Source organism: Idiotropiscis lumnitzeri, chromosome 9 (assembly GCF_059441095.1).
Source record: "Idiotropiscis lumnitzeri isolate Australia: NSW breed Sydney's pygmy pipehorse chromosome 9, RoL_Ilum_1.0, whole genome shotgun sequence".
NCBI classification, from domain to species: Eukaryota; Metazoa; Chordata; class Actinopteri; order Syngnathiformes; family Syngnathidae; genus Idiotropiscis; species Idiotropiscis lumnitzeri.
This window is the reverse complement of record NC_142399.1, coordinates 7,706,709-7,721,178: the sequence shown is the minus strand read 5'-3', so window position 1 is coordinate 7,721,178 and position 14,470 is coordinate 7,706,709. Positions and strand designations below refer to the sequence as shown.

Here is a 14,470-nt window from a genome sequence, read left to right as displayed (position 1 = left end):
GGTTCCAAAATGCTTCCATTTTTGTTTTATTTTTTTTATTTTTTATTATTTTTACATTGACACATGTAACAGAAAAAATAAATATATTATTAAATTTATAAATTAAACGTAATTTAATTGTTTTGGCAAGTCTGGGATTTCAAACGACTAAATATCTTTATCACGCTGTTAAATAGGGCGAGTTATAAAACCATTATTTTACAAAGGGTAATTTATTGCAATTTATTATGACACGATTCCACTATTTAATGATCCAAAAACGTGTACATGAATAAATTTCCACGACGAACGTTTTTATTTCATTAAAAACAGCAAATGTATAACACATTATTTATTTGAACTACATTTCCCATAAACTGTTATTCTACGGCAAGTGAAAGGTCCCAAAACTATATCGTGTCACATTTCCGCACGTTGGCTCTTTGGGTGTACGTCGCATCTAACGGCGTGGCAGGTGGTTTACAGCGCGTCTTGTTGTAATTGGCCCGGTGCTATGTGGACTATGGATAATCATGTAGTCGCCATGTGTGAGCAGCTTATTAAGGCTGTGAATGTGACCATGGATCCCGCGTCGAGTCAAATATACCGGCTGGAGGCCCTCAAGGTAGCAATGTTTCAGTTGCTAGCTCGTTGCTAGCCGGAGGCTAGACATATCATTTTTTTTAGAATAAATGAGTTATGAAAAGCGCTATTGTTGTCGGAGGGTAAAGGAGTTGCTCAACTTTATTGTCGCCTCAATGTTGCTAAAGTGGCTATTGTACTTTATGTAAGGACAGTTGTTTACCAGCTGTTTTGAAAGTTAGCCTGTCATGCTATCACAATCCATTACGTTCATTCAAACGCTAGCGTCACGTGGAGGATGATAGAAAGACTACTTTAAACAAATAAAATGGAAGCTATTTTTATGTTCATGAAAATAAACCATCTGCTTATGTATGTTTATGCGAAATTCACGCTATTACTCTGCAAGGATGTACTTGTGTGGTTACTTTAACATATCTTGCAATGAGATGACATCATCTTGCCTTTTTGACAGTTTTTCGAGGAATTTAAGGAGAAAAGCCTCCTGTGTGTCCCGTGCGCCTTACATCTAGCAGACAAAACCCAGCCAGCTGTAATTAGGCACTTTGGCTTGCAAATTTTTGAACACGTCATCAAGTGAGTGTCATATTAACCTGAAGGGTTTTAAACTTTGAGATGAGTTGAACATTCACAAAGAGAATCTGTTTTTTTCCCCCCTTCCTCGCAGGTTCCGATGGAACGATATGCAACAACAGGAAAAAATCCAGGTCAAAGACTCGACCATGCAGCTGTTGTTAAAAGTGAGTGTGATGCATTGGCGCACCTGTATCAACATAACTGGAAGGTGTTGATCTAACTACTGTTTGCACTCAGGGTACCCATCCCATTCTGGAGGAGGAAAGCTACGTCAAAGATGTGCTCTCGCGAGTGGTGGTGGAAATAATCAAGAGGGAATGGCCGCAGAATTGGCCGAATATGCTCAAGGAGATGGAAACTGTTGCGAGCGTAGGGGTGTGTACAGTTCAGTGAACTTTCTTTATATTGCTGGGGATAATGATACCACAAGATGGCGGTAAAGCATTTCAATTGTAGAAGATCATAAAGCATCAACATTGCCATCCATATTTTAGCATACAAATTACAAAAAAATGTTCATATTTTGATTCCCGGAACTGACACCATTCACACAGAAGGCCCAGACGGAACTGGTGATGCTGATCCTGCTAAGGCTGGCGGAAGACGTTATCACCTTCCAGACGCTGCCTCAGCAGCGGCGCCGAGACATCCAGCAGACGCTCTCGCAGAACATGGAGAGCATCTTCACCTTCCTCATGAACATTCTGCACAAAAACACAGAAGAGTACCAAAAAGTGGTAAAATAAGATGCTTGAGAGATATGTTTACACTTGGAATAGTTGCATTCATAATAACCAAAATATCGATCTCTTCTCTTTTGTTTAGAAAGGGTGGCCACAGCATGAAATGAAGGTGAGTGGCAGTGTTGAATGGCCTTTGAATCAAAACTGATGCTTCACAAATTTGAACAATAAAAACTGTTGTGTTGTTATGTCAGGCCAGGGCTCACTGCAAAGTGGCTGTGGCGACCCTGAGCACGCTGGCCGGCTACATCGACTGGGTGTTACTGGCGTACATCACGTCCGGTAACTGCCGTCTGCTGGAGAGCTTGTGTCTGCTACTGAGCGAGCCGGAGCTACAGCTGGAAGCGGCCGAGTGCCTCCTTATCGCCATCAGCCGCAAGGTTCCACTTGGCGAGGACTTGTTGTATATTATGATTAGTATGGAATTTTAGATACAGCTCAACACTGTGCTGTTGTTGTTCCTCAGGGCAAGCTGGAGGATAGGAAACAATTTATGCTGCTTTTTGATGACGTCGCCATTAATTATATTCTTTCTGCAGCCCAGTGAGTGTACCCGTGATGCTCGTTGTGTGTCCTCTTTTAGTATTTGCTGTTGTTTCAACTTGGTGTGTTTGTTTCCAGGTCAGCAGACGCTCCACCCTCCTCTGTCACACAGTAAGTCGGTGTTACAGATTTGTTTACATTGACTTTGGGCCGGGGCACTACGTGAGTGTTTCGGGTCACCTAACGCTCACTGACGCCGGCCTTGTTTGTTTTTGTATTAAATATTCAATATTTTGAGTCCCCTTAAATTGGTAAATTTTCATTTAATGTCTTCTGTGTTGTGCACATTTTTTGACACATTAAATTAAATTCTTCCATAAGGAATGTCTTGAACAAGATAAAAATGCCCAGAAAACGTCGAATGTTTTCTATGTAGTTAGATTTTGTATTGTGGGGGCTTGGGGGGGCTCCTTGGAAAACTGGGAAAATGCAAAATATTTGAAAAAAGAGAGAAAAAGGATCTGCGGATCTGCGTGTGCCAAACTGAAAATATCCAGGGTTCGACTGGACTTTTAAGTTGTAATATCACCAGTCACCACTAGATGGCCAACACTTGGTCTTTTACTGCCCGATTTTACAGCATTAGTTGGTCTCATTTTTTTAGGGATTTCGGATGATATACAGGACAAACATTGTACCTTAATAATATAAACATTTTAAGTGAGTTTATTTTTGTGCCCAAAAATTAGATTTTTCCCTTTCAGCATTTGTATGACATCCTTGAATTGTAGTTTTCATGCAACAGAGTTTGACCTGAAAAACAAATATTTGTGTCCATTTTGCCCGTATTTTAAATAGCTTTTTGTGGAACCCCCCCATGTAGCACTGATGAAAAATTGTGGCCCCCTGCAACATTTAAGTTGCCTATCTCTGACGCAGATGGTGACTGTGTTCATGTGTTGTAGACCAGTTGAGGTGGTGGAGCGGCGCTACGTGTTCCTCAAGAGGTTGTGTCAGGTGCTCTGCGCGCTGGGATATCAGCTCATCTCACTGGTGGTGTGTATGCAAGTCATTTTCATGAGTGAAATGTGTGTTTGTTTTTGCGCCAAGCATGATATGTCAAATATTTCTACAGGGTTCCGATGTCAAAGTGGATGTTCCAGCAAACCTCAGCAAGTACTTGGAAGCCTTGTTGGCTTTCACGACACATTCCAGCCTGGTAAGAGGAAATAAATGAGAAACTGTTGCATTTGACATTGGATGTAAAAATTTTGGATCACATCTGTCTCTAAAAATGTTATGAAAAATAATCTGACAAGTGTTGCACTACCTGCGGATATTTGTAACTGCAATAGTGGCGGTCTTGTATCAGAAACAGTTAACGTGTCAAATCATTTTGTGCATTTTCAAACTTGTAAATATTTTTTTAGAATTTTCAAGAGGTGCTGACTGCTTATTTAGATAATACCTATCAGAAAAAGTGTTTGAGCCAGGCCTACGTACAGCAAAAATCTGTATCTGTCCTACAGTTTATTGTTTTACTGAACTTGGTTGGCAGACTTTTGTATGGTACGTCTAAAGAAGTTTTAGATGGAATTGAATGTTTCTTTGGCACTACAGTTTCTTAGGTCGTCAACTCTTCTTACGTGGGCGTCCATCTTCAAACATGAAACTCTCTCCCAGGATCGCGTTGTTGTCGAAATGACCATGAAGTTCCTCCGAACGTCCATCAGTAACCTCGTCAAGGTCAGCGTGGTGTCATTACTTGAGAGCTTTGCAGCCTATCTGGATGTTCATTCCCAATTTATTATTATTTTTTTCTTCTGTACAGACGGGTTTTCCCTCCAGGAACGATCACCCAAGTTGTCAGTACTCACGTGTGGACTTTGACAGCGATGAAGATTTCAACACTTTCTTTAATGGTAACTGTTTCTTCTGTTGAAATCTGAAGAATGGTATCCCTTGAATATGTCATGGAATATTTTGGATGTGTCGTTCTGCCCCCTAAGAGTTCCGAGGGCACCTGGGAGAGGTCGTGAGGTGCGCAAGTCGCATCGTTCCCTTGGAGGCTTTTCAGATGGCTGCAATGTGGCTGCAATACCAGCTCAGCATTGCCACACGTACGTACTTGTGGCGACTGGTCTGAGGAATAAATACAAAATGCATTTTTCAAGAATACATTTTTGCCTTCATTTATGGTAAATTAATAACACTCGTCATCAGTGATGGCTCTTTAATTTTTTCTCTTAATGCTTTTTTCAGGCTGATTTTAAAAATTTCTAGCGCATCATGTTTAGAAGATATTTTTAGTTTTTAAGTTTGACCTATAAAAGCAATATGGATTTTACGTTGTCATTTATAGCTATGATGTTTTAGAAAAAAATTCCACTTATTGCTGAACCTAACTCTGAATTCATAATTATTGCTCAATAGATTACATACAACTATTATATTATTCTTTTTATATTATTATTTTGAAAACTTGATGTGCTTGAGAAAAAAAAACTAGGGCAGAATCAGAATCAGTGCAGAATAATTAAATATAATAGTGACCTTGCATCTCTGGTGGGGAAGAAAATAAGGTACACACATCATTCTCTCACTCTTCTCCGCGCCAGTACTGGAATGGGAAGCCATGACCATGTTCATGGAGTGTGTGGTGCCTCAGGTCTTGAAGAACCTCGAGGAGGAGGTAACGCAACACAGCCGCTTGTAAAGCCGACAGGGCAGTAGACGGCATAATATAGTAAGCTTAACACCTTTTGAATGTGACCGTGCAGAAGTTGCCCGTGGATGGCAGCATGGAGCTGCTGCAGGCCGTGCTGGACTATGACACCAAAGATCCTCTCATCGTTTCCTGCGTACTCACCAACGTGTCCACGCTCTTCCCTTTCGTCAAACACAGACTCCAGTTCCTGCCTCAAGTCCTTTGCAAGGTCAGGCGAGGGTGTGCAGAGGGCAGGGCCAATGGGCATCTTCCTAGGGGGCGGGGCATCTCCAAACACCCCGTAGTATGTAATAATAAAAAGGCATAAAAATGCAAAAAGTGTGAGAGCATGCAGCATGTTCTCAAATGTAAAAAGTATTAAAAATTTTTTTCTCCAGAAGTGTCACAACCTCAAATTTACAACTTGTTTCTCAAAAAAATACACATTTATTCTTTCAAATTTTATAATATTACAAATTCAACTTTATTAGATTTCAACTTTACGACTTCAGTTTAATAATGTGACTCATTCATTTTATAAAAATTCTGACTTCTTTCTCGTATTGTTAAAACATTTTGGTTTTTGCACTGTTGTGATTGCAAAATTATAGCTTGTCATTAAATTGTGACTTTTACTTTTAATAGTTTGAGTTTATTCTCGCTAATTGACAACATTTTTACTTGTAGTTTTTAGAAATTCTTCTCACAACATCCCAATTTCGTTCTCACAAATTTTCAGTTTATTTCTGGTTTTATTATGACTTAATTCTTGCAGAAGTTCCTTTTCATGTGAAATATGTCTTTTTTCATGCAGAAAGTATGATTCATTTCTAGTACTAGAAATTGAATCTTGAAAAATGGCCACTTATATCCCTCCATATAAAAAAAAAAGTGACGCACATAAGATACAACATAAAACATTGAATACAACATCTAATATACTGTATATGAATAAATGAATAGTCTTTTCTCACTAAAGTATTCTCACCATATTTCACATAATGTATTCCGATTTATTCCTCACATTATTCTGACTTAATTCTCGCTACATATGACTTATTTTTGATAATATAATGACTTGCAAAATTCAATTGATCCACTTGCTTGTAAAAATCCATTGGTGATTAGTGGGTACTTCTGTTGTGGTCACCATGGTGATTGATGAGGAAAGCCATCACAGGCTCTCCTCGGGGCTCCACAATAATTTAGACAGATGCGCCTGTCGGCCCATTACGACCTTGCTGCAGTGCTTCACAAGGCGGCCAAGACGTTTCTCTTCTCATCCATAGATTTATAAACCAATTGCCAGTTGAGTGCACGTCCAAACGTCTGCAGAGGCATTGACGAGGAGGACCTTGACGTTTGTCCTCCACGACCACTAAGCTGCCAGTCACAATATGCAGACTTGACATTTTAGCTATTTTCGTTCTCCCGTGCACCACGGGAAGTACCGCTGAGCCCACGGGACCCCCTGTGGTCAGCCGTGAAAAAACTATGAAATCAGAATCAGCTTTGCAAATGAGCTTCTTGAAAGGGAATGTTTCCAATTTTGGTTACGCGCATGTTAAACTTTGAGTACATATATCGTGGAAATATTTTTATCATTTTTTCCCCCCAAGATGTTAACCTTCTCCCTTATCCATTTTGGCTTTGCAGCTGTTAAAAACTGTTATGTTTGAGGCTGTTCAAGAAGTTAAGGTAGGTCTTGTACACACAATAATAATCACCGCTTTTCCATAAAATGCAGATTAAATACTAAAAAAAAAAGAATTCTTCCACACAGACACCACGCTCCCGAGCTGTAATCAACGTGAGGAGGCACGCCTGCTCTGCCATCATCAAGATTTGCCGAGATTATCCACAGTTGATTATGGTAATGTAACCAAATTGCATTTGAAGCAACATACACACTGCAGTACGTGTGCTGGTGCATTTTAATAAATTTAAAAAATTACTGGAGAAAAAAAAAACCGTAAGATTCACTACACACATTGTTTAATCATTTTTAAGATCTGTATAATGTGAGTTGTCCGTTTTTTAATTGAACTACCGTACTTGAACAAATTAAGTTTCCTACAATATTGTAATTAGCTGAGATGCACCAATTATGTAGTATACGTATTTACGCTACACCTGGAAAGTATTCACTTTTTCAACATTATGGGATGTTCCATCTATACTCCAAAATGTTTTAAGTTAAAATTTACCCTTCAAAATTACTCACTGCATAATGACGTGAATTTTTTTTAATTTTTTTTTTATTTTTTAGATTTGGCAAATTTATTAAAATAAACTAAGGAATCATGCATAAGTAGTATGTTAAAGCTTACCATGACAAAATTTGGCATAGGGAGCACAGTTGTAATTTTCAAAGTGTGGTCAGTAGGCTCCCTCTTGTGGTACATGGAAGAATTGCTTCCAGTTCTGTTATATTCAGCTTGAAGTTAAATACGTTTGCATTTCATAATTAAGAACTGGCAGTTTTAAACATTCATTTGATAATGACTTTCCTTAGAATCTTCCTACATTTAAGTGCCATCTTAATGTGTATATCTGCATAATCCTGCAATATCTGACAATTGTTTTACATGTACTTCTTAGGAAACCCTCAGTCCCGTTTTTGGCCTTTTGTGTTGCTAAATTTTAATGTTGGTCATGATGGTGATATTTGGAAAGCTGTTTTTTTTTTATGCGGTATTTGGAACAAAAAGTTTGAGGACCAATGCACTACATTACATTTCTTTTTCTCCTCCCTTTCTCACAGCCTTGTTTCGACATGTTTTACAACCACGTGAAGGAGATGTTCTCCAGCGATGCCACGCTTACGTTCATGCAGAAGTGCGCCCTGATGGAGTCTCTCGTGCTCATCAGTAACGAGTTCAAGGACTTTGACAAGCAGAAGGCTTTCATAGATGAGCTGCTGGCCTCCATGATGGCCGAGTGGACCTCAGACGCCACGAAGCAGTAAGTTTTGAGTCTCTCCAGCTTTTGGTGTGTTTGCCCTGTTGCGGCTTTTTGTTCGTTGACTGTTGGCTCTGCTTCGCCTCCCAGAGTGCTTTCCAATCCGCGCCTGTTCCTGTCCTTCATTGGAGTCGATCAGGTGGTCAGCGAGCAGCACCAAGAGGCGGACGCTGGCACCGCCAACAGGGGAAGGGTAAGCATACGGTATTAATGGTCAACCAAGAGCAGCATTGCTCATGTTTCCTCTCCAATCTTCTCCCAGCTGGCCTTTTGTTTGAACGCCATGCTCGCTGTGATGAAGCGGGCGTGCTGGCCTGCGGACCCGGAAGCCGCCAAGGCCGGAGGCTTCTTCGTGGGCCACTCGCTGTTGGGCTCTCCCATCTATAGGAACCCGTGCGCCGCCCAGTTTTTAGCCTTCCTGCCCAACCTTCTGATTCTCATCAAGTATGTGCCGAAGATTCACCAAGCATCTGAAAATGAAGGATTGTCACCATTTTCTTCCCTCTCCCCTCAGAACTCAAACCAGTTTGTTTATGCCGGAGAACAGAGCTCACCTCAGTGAGACCTTTACCAGAGTGCACGAGCAGACGGACGGAGAGAGGAATCTGGTTCTAGGTGAGGTTTATCTGCTAATTTTATTGTGAAGAATTCCCGACATCATCTTCTTGATTCAAGTGACACATCATAATTCCAGCATTAATATATCATGTTCTCCAGGTCTGCCACATTATGTTCAGGATTCGTATGACGCACCTTCCTTTAAAACAAACCTGGAACGCATGCAGTGCTTTTTCGCCCAGCTGTTCGACAACTGGTAACTAAAGCCTTCCCTGCTTTCAGTGTCACTTTGAGATTTGTATCCTCATGTTATTTTTTTTCTGTTCCGCAGTTTTCAAATCTTGGGAAACGCAGGGCTTGCACTGCAGCAGGAATTCTACAACATCAACGGGCTAGCCGAAGAAATCTCCGCCTCGACTTTCTCCTCCCTCGACCATGTGCCGGATCACAGACTTCGCCCTGTCATTCATATCCTTTTTTGCTTTGTTTAGTTTTTCTTTTGGCCTGGTTGCCTGCCATTAGCAAGGCACATAAAGACCCCCCCCCACCCACCCCCCAAAAAACATTAACACTTGCAATCACACTTGGGACTATTCAAATGCGAACCTGAAGCAGACATGCCAACCACTAAACGCTGCCAGATTCAGTTGACGAGAAAAAAAAAGACAACTTTTAATCACTCTAAGAGTTGCGGTGCTTTACCAATATGATTTAATAAATGTAGTTTTGTTCAGTTAAAAAAACAACAACAAAAAAAACAAGCTTTTCGCCGTGAATAGTAACACCACGCCCACAATTGACGCGCCTCTCAAAATGGGTTGTAATTTCATTTAGACGCCACCAGATGGTGGCAAAGCACTCGAAACAGATGATCATAAAGCATCTAACATGTACAATCGTATGAACTATGAACCACTGTTACCTAACTCACAGGTAACAAAAATAATTATGAACTTCTACGCTCTCAGAGACGCATTTTTTTTTTAAATTTGTCACAGTGGAATGTGCAGGCGTACGTACAATGTGTAATAATGTGCTGTTTAGAGACAAATATGTTTCTTTTAAGGCTTATAACATTTCCTTAACTGCAGCTACGCTTGTTTATAAAGCAGATGGTGTTGTCGTGTCCCGCCGAATACAACGACAGTCTCCTCTGCCCCCTGCTTGGCCCGCTGTTCAGCTACATACTGCAGGTTTCATACTCGACCATAAAGTACATGATGAAGCTTCTGTCAAGCCAGTTGCTCACTCTCTTGACCTTTCCCTTTATTCTTCCTGTAGAGATTAAACATGAAGTGGCAAGTCATTATCCAGAGGGCTTCTGTCAAGTAAGCCCTGACTGTATTTTATTTGATGTCACTTGTGTTTCAATGTCCAATGTATATTAACATAGTTACATTTTGTGTCAGTGGTGAGGAGGAAGAAGAGGAAGTAGTGTGTCAGGAGACTCAGGTCACCCAGGAGATGTTGGAGGAGCAGCTGTTGCGCCTTCTCACCAGGGACATGCTGGATTTCATCAGTAACTAACCATCCAATTTTTTGTTATTTTCCAAAAAAGAAAAAATGTTGTTGTGTGGTGTTTGGTTTTTGTAATGAAATTGTAATGCTTGACATTTTTCAGCTGCAAGCTGCATTTCACGAAAAGTGCCCGAGCCAGCTGCCAATAAAGAGGAAATAGAAGGTGAGAATCATATTTGGTGTAAGAAAAATTCTGATACGCTGTTATAAATGTTTCCCAACCAATTTAATCGGTGGGCCAATGTTAGCTCTTTTCAAAATGATTTCTTTGCAAACAATAACACTCCACGACATAAAACAAACATAACATTTAAACAAACAAAAACAAAACTTTTTTTTACTGTTATCAAGGTCAGAGCATTGTAAAACAGTCCCAACGTTTTGCCTGTAATTCATATCTTTGTTGTTGTAACCATTAAGGGACCAAAAAAAGTCAGTCACTTAAGTCATAATGAATTATTTTAAATTAATGGCTGATTAATTAGTTATTGCGGTTTTAGTCTGCCACATAGAATTGCCCTAAAAAAAATCTGTGTGGTCCTAATTATGTATAAAATTTACAAGTCTTCATAGGAGAAATATAGTACCTTTATTAATAAAAAAAAAAAGAAATCGGATTATTTTGGTTTTAATGATTATATTTACACACCCATACAAATGAATACCATGCTAACTGTTTCTTTTGCAGAGGAGGATGTGATGATGGATGCAACGCAGGCGTCGTCCGCTGCCCCGGCCACAGAGGAGCTCACCGAGCTGGGGAAAAGTTTAATGAAGGATGAGGTCAGAACTGTCAGAACCTTGAAGTCGAAGTCACTCACATGAACACGAGGTCACTTCTTTTAAAACAGGCTGAACACTTCAAACTGTTCCACTCTTTTTTTTCCCCTTTTTTTTTTAAAATATATATTTATATATATATATATATATATATATATATGTATATATATATGTTCATTTTTTTTCTCCTTTACGCAGAACATCTACATGACCCTGTTGAAATTTTCCTTCACCTCGCTGTCGTGGAAGGACGCCACGTACTGCAACCGCACGGCTTCCTTCATGTGCTGGACTCTCCTCCGGCAGGTTGGGCGAATTGTTGTTATACACAGAATGATGTGACGAGCTACATTGTTCCACGTGCTTTCTTTTGTGTACAGGCGATGGGCTGTAACCTGCTTCCAGAGGCCGTCTCTTGGTTCTTCGTCAGCGTCCTCAAGGGCCTCCAAATGCACGGGCAGCACGACGTCTGCAACGTCAGCCTCTCTCAACTGGCCATGCAAATCTACGACAACCTGGTAAGGACAACACACTCCCACCGAGCAGTGGGATGTTTTCTTCCTTCCATCCATTTCACTTCCTTTCCGTCATCCTTTGCCCTGAACTTTGATACATCCTTGTTCTCTTCCTTCCTTCATTTATTTCCTTTTTACCTCACTCCACTCCACCTCTGTTCTCTGCTTCTTTCTTCCATCGTTCATTACATGCAACCTACCTGGCTTCCCTTTTTCCTTCCCTCATCCATTCTTCTTTCCTTCATCTGCCTTTGCTTCATTTTCTCATCTCTTCCTTCTTGGCATCCTCTTTACTTCCTTTCTTCGATACATTCTTGTTACCATCTTTACCCTCATATACCTTCCTTATTTTGTTCCTTCCATCCCACCCTTTTTTCTTTCTCTATTCATTCATCTCTATTTCCTTCCTTTGATGCATTTTTCATTCCTTTTTCCCATCCATCCTATCATCATCTCTTTTTCCTTCTTTCCATAAATACATTTAAAACGTGTATACAGTAGCGTCTTTTACAAAAAATATGCATATAACCCATTCCTGTTCCTCCTCAGCGCCCTCGCTACATGGAGCTGAGGACAGTGATGACCCAGATTCCCAACATCGATATGGAGTCTCTGGACATGTACGACCACGGGCTGCTGGATTCCAACGCGAAGAAGGTCGGCGAGAAGAAGAGGAAAGAAAAGTTCAGGAAGCTCATCGCTGGGGCCGTTGGGGTAATGTCACATCTGGTCTTTGGGTGGCGGTGTTACCTCAGTGGTACCGCTGGCTGCAACATTGCTGCCACAACACATTAACTCATTCACTGCAGACATTTTCAAAGCAGCTTCGCCATCTGGCCAACTATTTTACAGCATTTTGAGTCATGTTTTACAGAACCTTAGAATATTGTGCTCGGGCCGACCAAAAGAAAGAATAGCCTTTTTTTTCACATCATAAAAAAAATAGAATTTAGATCAAGCTTTTTCCGTTTAGTAATCAGCAGTAGAACATCCCGATTGGTTTCACCAAAAACACCAGTTTCTGACAGGAAAGTGGAGAAAATAAGCTTACAGTTAGTTTGAGGATGATATTTTTGCACTTGTAACATCTGAAACTTTGCAACAACAATAAGATGGAAAAATGTATTTTGATAGCAAATTAATATTTTATTCACAGATGTACAGCTAATGAATGCAACAGGAGAGACTTTAACTCTTTGTATGGCTAGAGTTGAACGGCAGCCTTTTTTATTTATTTATTTTTTTTTTTACACACGCACACACGCACACACACACACACACACACACACACACACACGCACACATGTACTGTATCCACACAGGCGGTAATCTCAACTCCAAAATGATGCGACGCCATCATCTACCGGGGTCTGTTAGTCATTTGAGTTTCGTAGAACCCTGATTTTTCACCCTCTTCCAATCCTACCTGTTGGAAAAATATACTTGACAAAATATACAGCATGTACGTCAGTGGGACGAAACAGTTGGAATCCAGTTGACAAATTTAAACGTCCACAGCAATGAATGAGTTAACCAGACTCCCCAACCCTTAGGTTGAAGAAACCCCGCTCTCCAGAGTTCTTTCGTTTTCCTGAGGGAGAGAGAAAGAGAGCGAGAGAGAGAGGGAAAATACATGTTTAATAGACTTCTCTCTTTTCCCTCGTCAACAGAAAGCTCTGTGCCAGCAGTTCAGGAAAGAAGTCCACATCCGGAATCTTCCGTCTCTCTATAAGAAGGTGAAGCCGGAAAAGGATGTGCTGAGCAGCGAGGGGGCGACCGGACTTACGGCACTCTTCGACCCAGCGAATAAATTTTTGTAGGAGGAGGAATAGGCCGCAGCTTCCCTAATGAACTCTTTCGGGACTCGAGGTGTGCTGCAACCAATATATCGTTAACTTAAAAGTCTAATTGTCTGTGTAATTTTTGAACATTTTCTGAAAACAAGAAAAAGAAAATTCCTTTCCAGACCCTCTGCGAATTGTCACAGACACAATGAAAAGTCATTATATTGAGCACATTTATTTTTTTATTGATATTTTGACAGGACGTTAAAAATGTCTCAGGCAATTTTGCTGTTAAGCTAACGATATCGTGTCCGTGTCACACTGCTGCTGCTCATGATTACTATCATTCTTAGTTCACAGCATTTCTTTTTTTGCAAAACAAGTGCAAAACAAGCTAATTTCAATGAGGAGTAGTATTTTTCTCCTCATCCACACTATTCAGCTCAAACGTGCTCACATTGTTTTGTATCAAAATGGTCATTACGTTGTGTTGTATGTAACAGAAAGGTGGCATGATGCAATGCACACACTTTTTTTTTTTTAACAATTGAATTTGACTGGATTAATACTTCTGGATTAGCTGTTATTTGGTACCTCATGTAGGACGTTTCCCGTAATGGATGTTTAATGGAAACGCTTTATAATAGTGGAATAAGCTTTTCTGTATTGTATATAATGTACAGTACTTGGTATTTGTCAATTGTTATCAGCGCCCCAAGTACTAAGTTATGTTCTGTCATGTTTTTTTCATTATGTGCCAAAGCATCATGTTTAAACGACACCTAATGACAAACAGAAGACGTTTGTGCTCATATTAAAAAAAAATAGGAACCAGTGATACATTCCTATATTGTCAAAGCTTTTAGATATTATTATATTCATTTGTTGTTGTGCTGCCTTTAATGAGCTGTGAAAGTTAATTTTCTTTTCATTATGTAGATTTAGCACTTTTTATTTTATTTTTATTTTATTTTCCCTTCCCTTCACTTTTTTGTAAGCATGCAGAAACGGGCAGACTTGGACCCTTAGAATGTTCACATCAGTCACTGTGGCAATTGTCCATTAGAAAGAATAATTGCTTATAACACTAAAATGATCTGTAAAAACAAGGTGGGGAAGCCTTTTTAAAATTTCATTGTGGTTGAGTTTGCCTTTGAATTAAAAAAAAACTCTTAATGTACTTGTCTAAATCATTGTGCTGCAAACATTAAATTTAAAAACAATGTACAGGTGCATTTTAAATTTCACATGATGGGAAAGGTT

The 14,470-nt window shown here is 40.0% G+C and overlaps 1 protein-coding gene across 1 annotated transcript; it reads left to right on the top strand.

The window, feature by feature from the left end:
- The first annotated feature begins 401 nt into the window (after positions 1-401).
- Positions 402-14,387, top strand: xpo5 (exportin 5). The gene is made up of 33 exons (XM_088305121.1): positions 402-604; positions 1,037-1,158; positions 1,250-1,322; positions 1,396-1,533; positions 1,713-1,895; positions 1,984-2,010; positions 2,096-2,281; positions 2,368-2,444; positions 2,523-2,555; positions 3,350-3,440; positions 3,520-3,603; positions 4,005-4,130; positions 4,216-4,306; positions 4,394-4,504; positions 5,003-5,076; positions 5,165-5,320; positions 6,748-6,789; positions 6,875-6,964; positions 7,856-8,055; positions 8,143-8,245; positions 8,315-8,496; positions 8,567-8,667; positions 8,770-8,866; positions 8,942-9,078; positions 9,706-9,803; positions 9,892-9,938; positions 10,020-10,129; positions 10,232-10,291; positions 10,817-10,911; positions 11,107-11,214; positions 11,289-11,426; positions 11,973-12,137; positions 13,094-14,387. Exons 1-33 carry the CDS (start codon positions 494-496, stop codon positions 13,241-13,243), a joined length of 3,606 nt encoding a protein of 1,201 aa, XP_088161247.1. The 5' UTR covers positions 402-493; the 3' UTR covers positions 13,244-14,387.
- The last annotated feature ends 83 nt before the right edge of the window (positions 14,388-14,470 follow it).

Coding starts and splice junctions, on each gene's coding strand:
- xpo5 (XM_088305121.1), top strand. CDS start 494: ATGTGGACTATGGATAATCATGTAGTCGCCATGTGTGAGCAGCTTATT. Junction 605..1,036: donor ACCGGCTGGAGGCCCTCAAG/GTAGCAATGTTT, acceptor CCTTTTTGACAG/TTTTTCGAGGAATTTAAGGA. Junction 8,056..8,142: donor ACCTCAGACGCCACGAAGCA/GTAAGTTTTGAG, acceptor TTCGCCTCCCAG/AGTGCTTTCCAATCCGCGCC.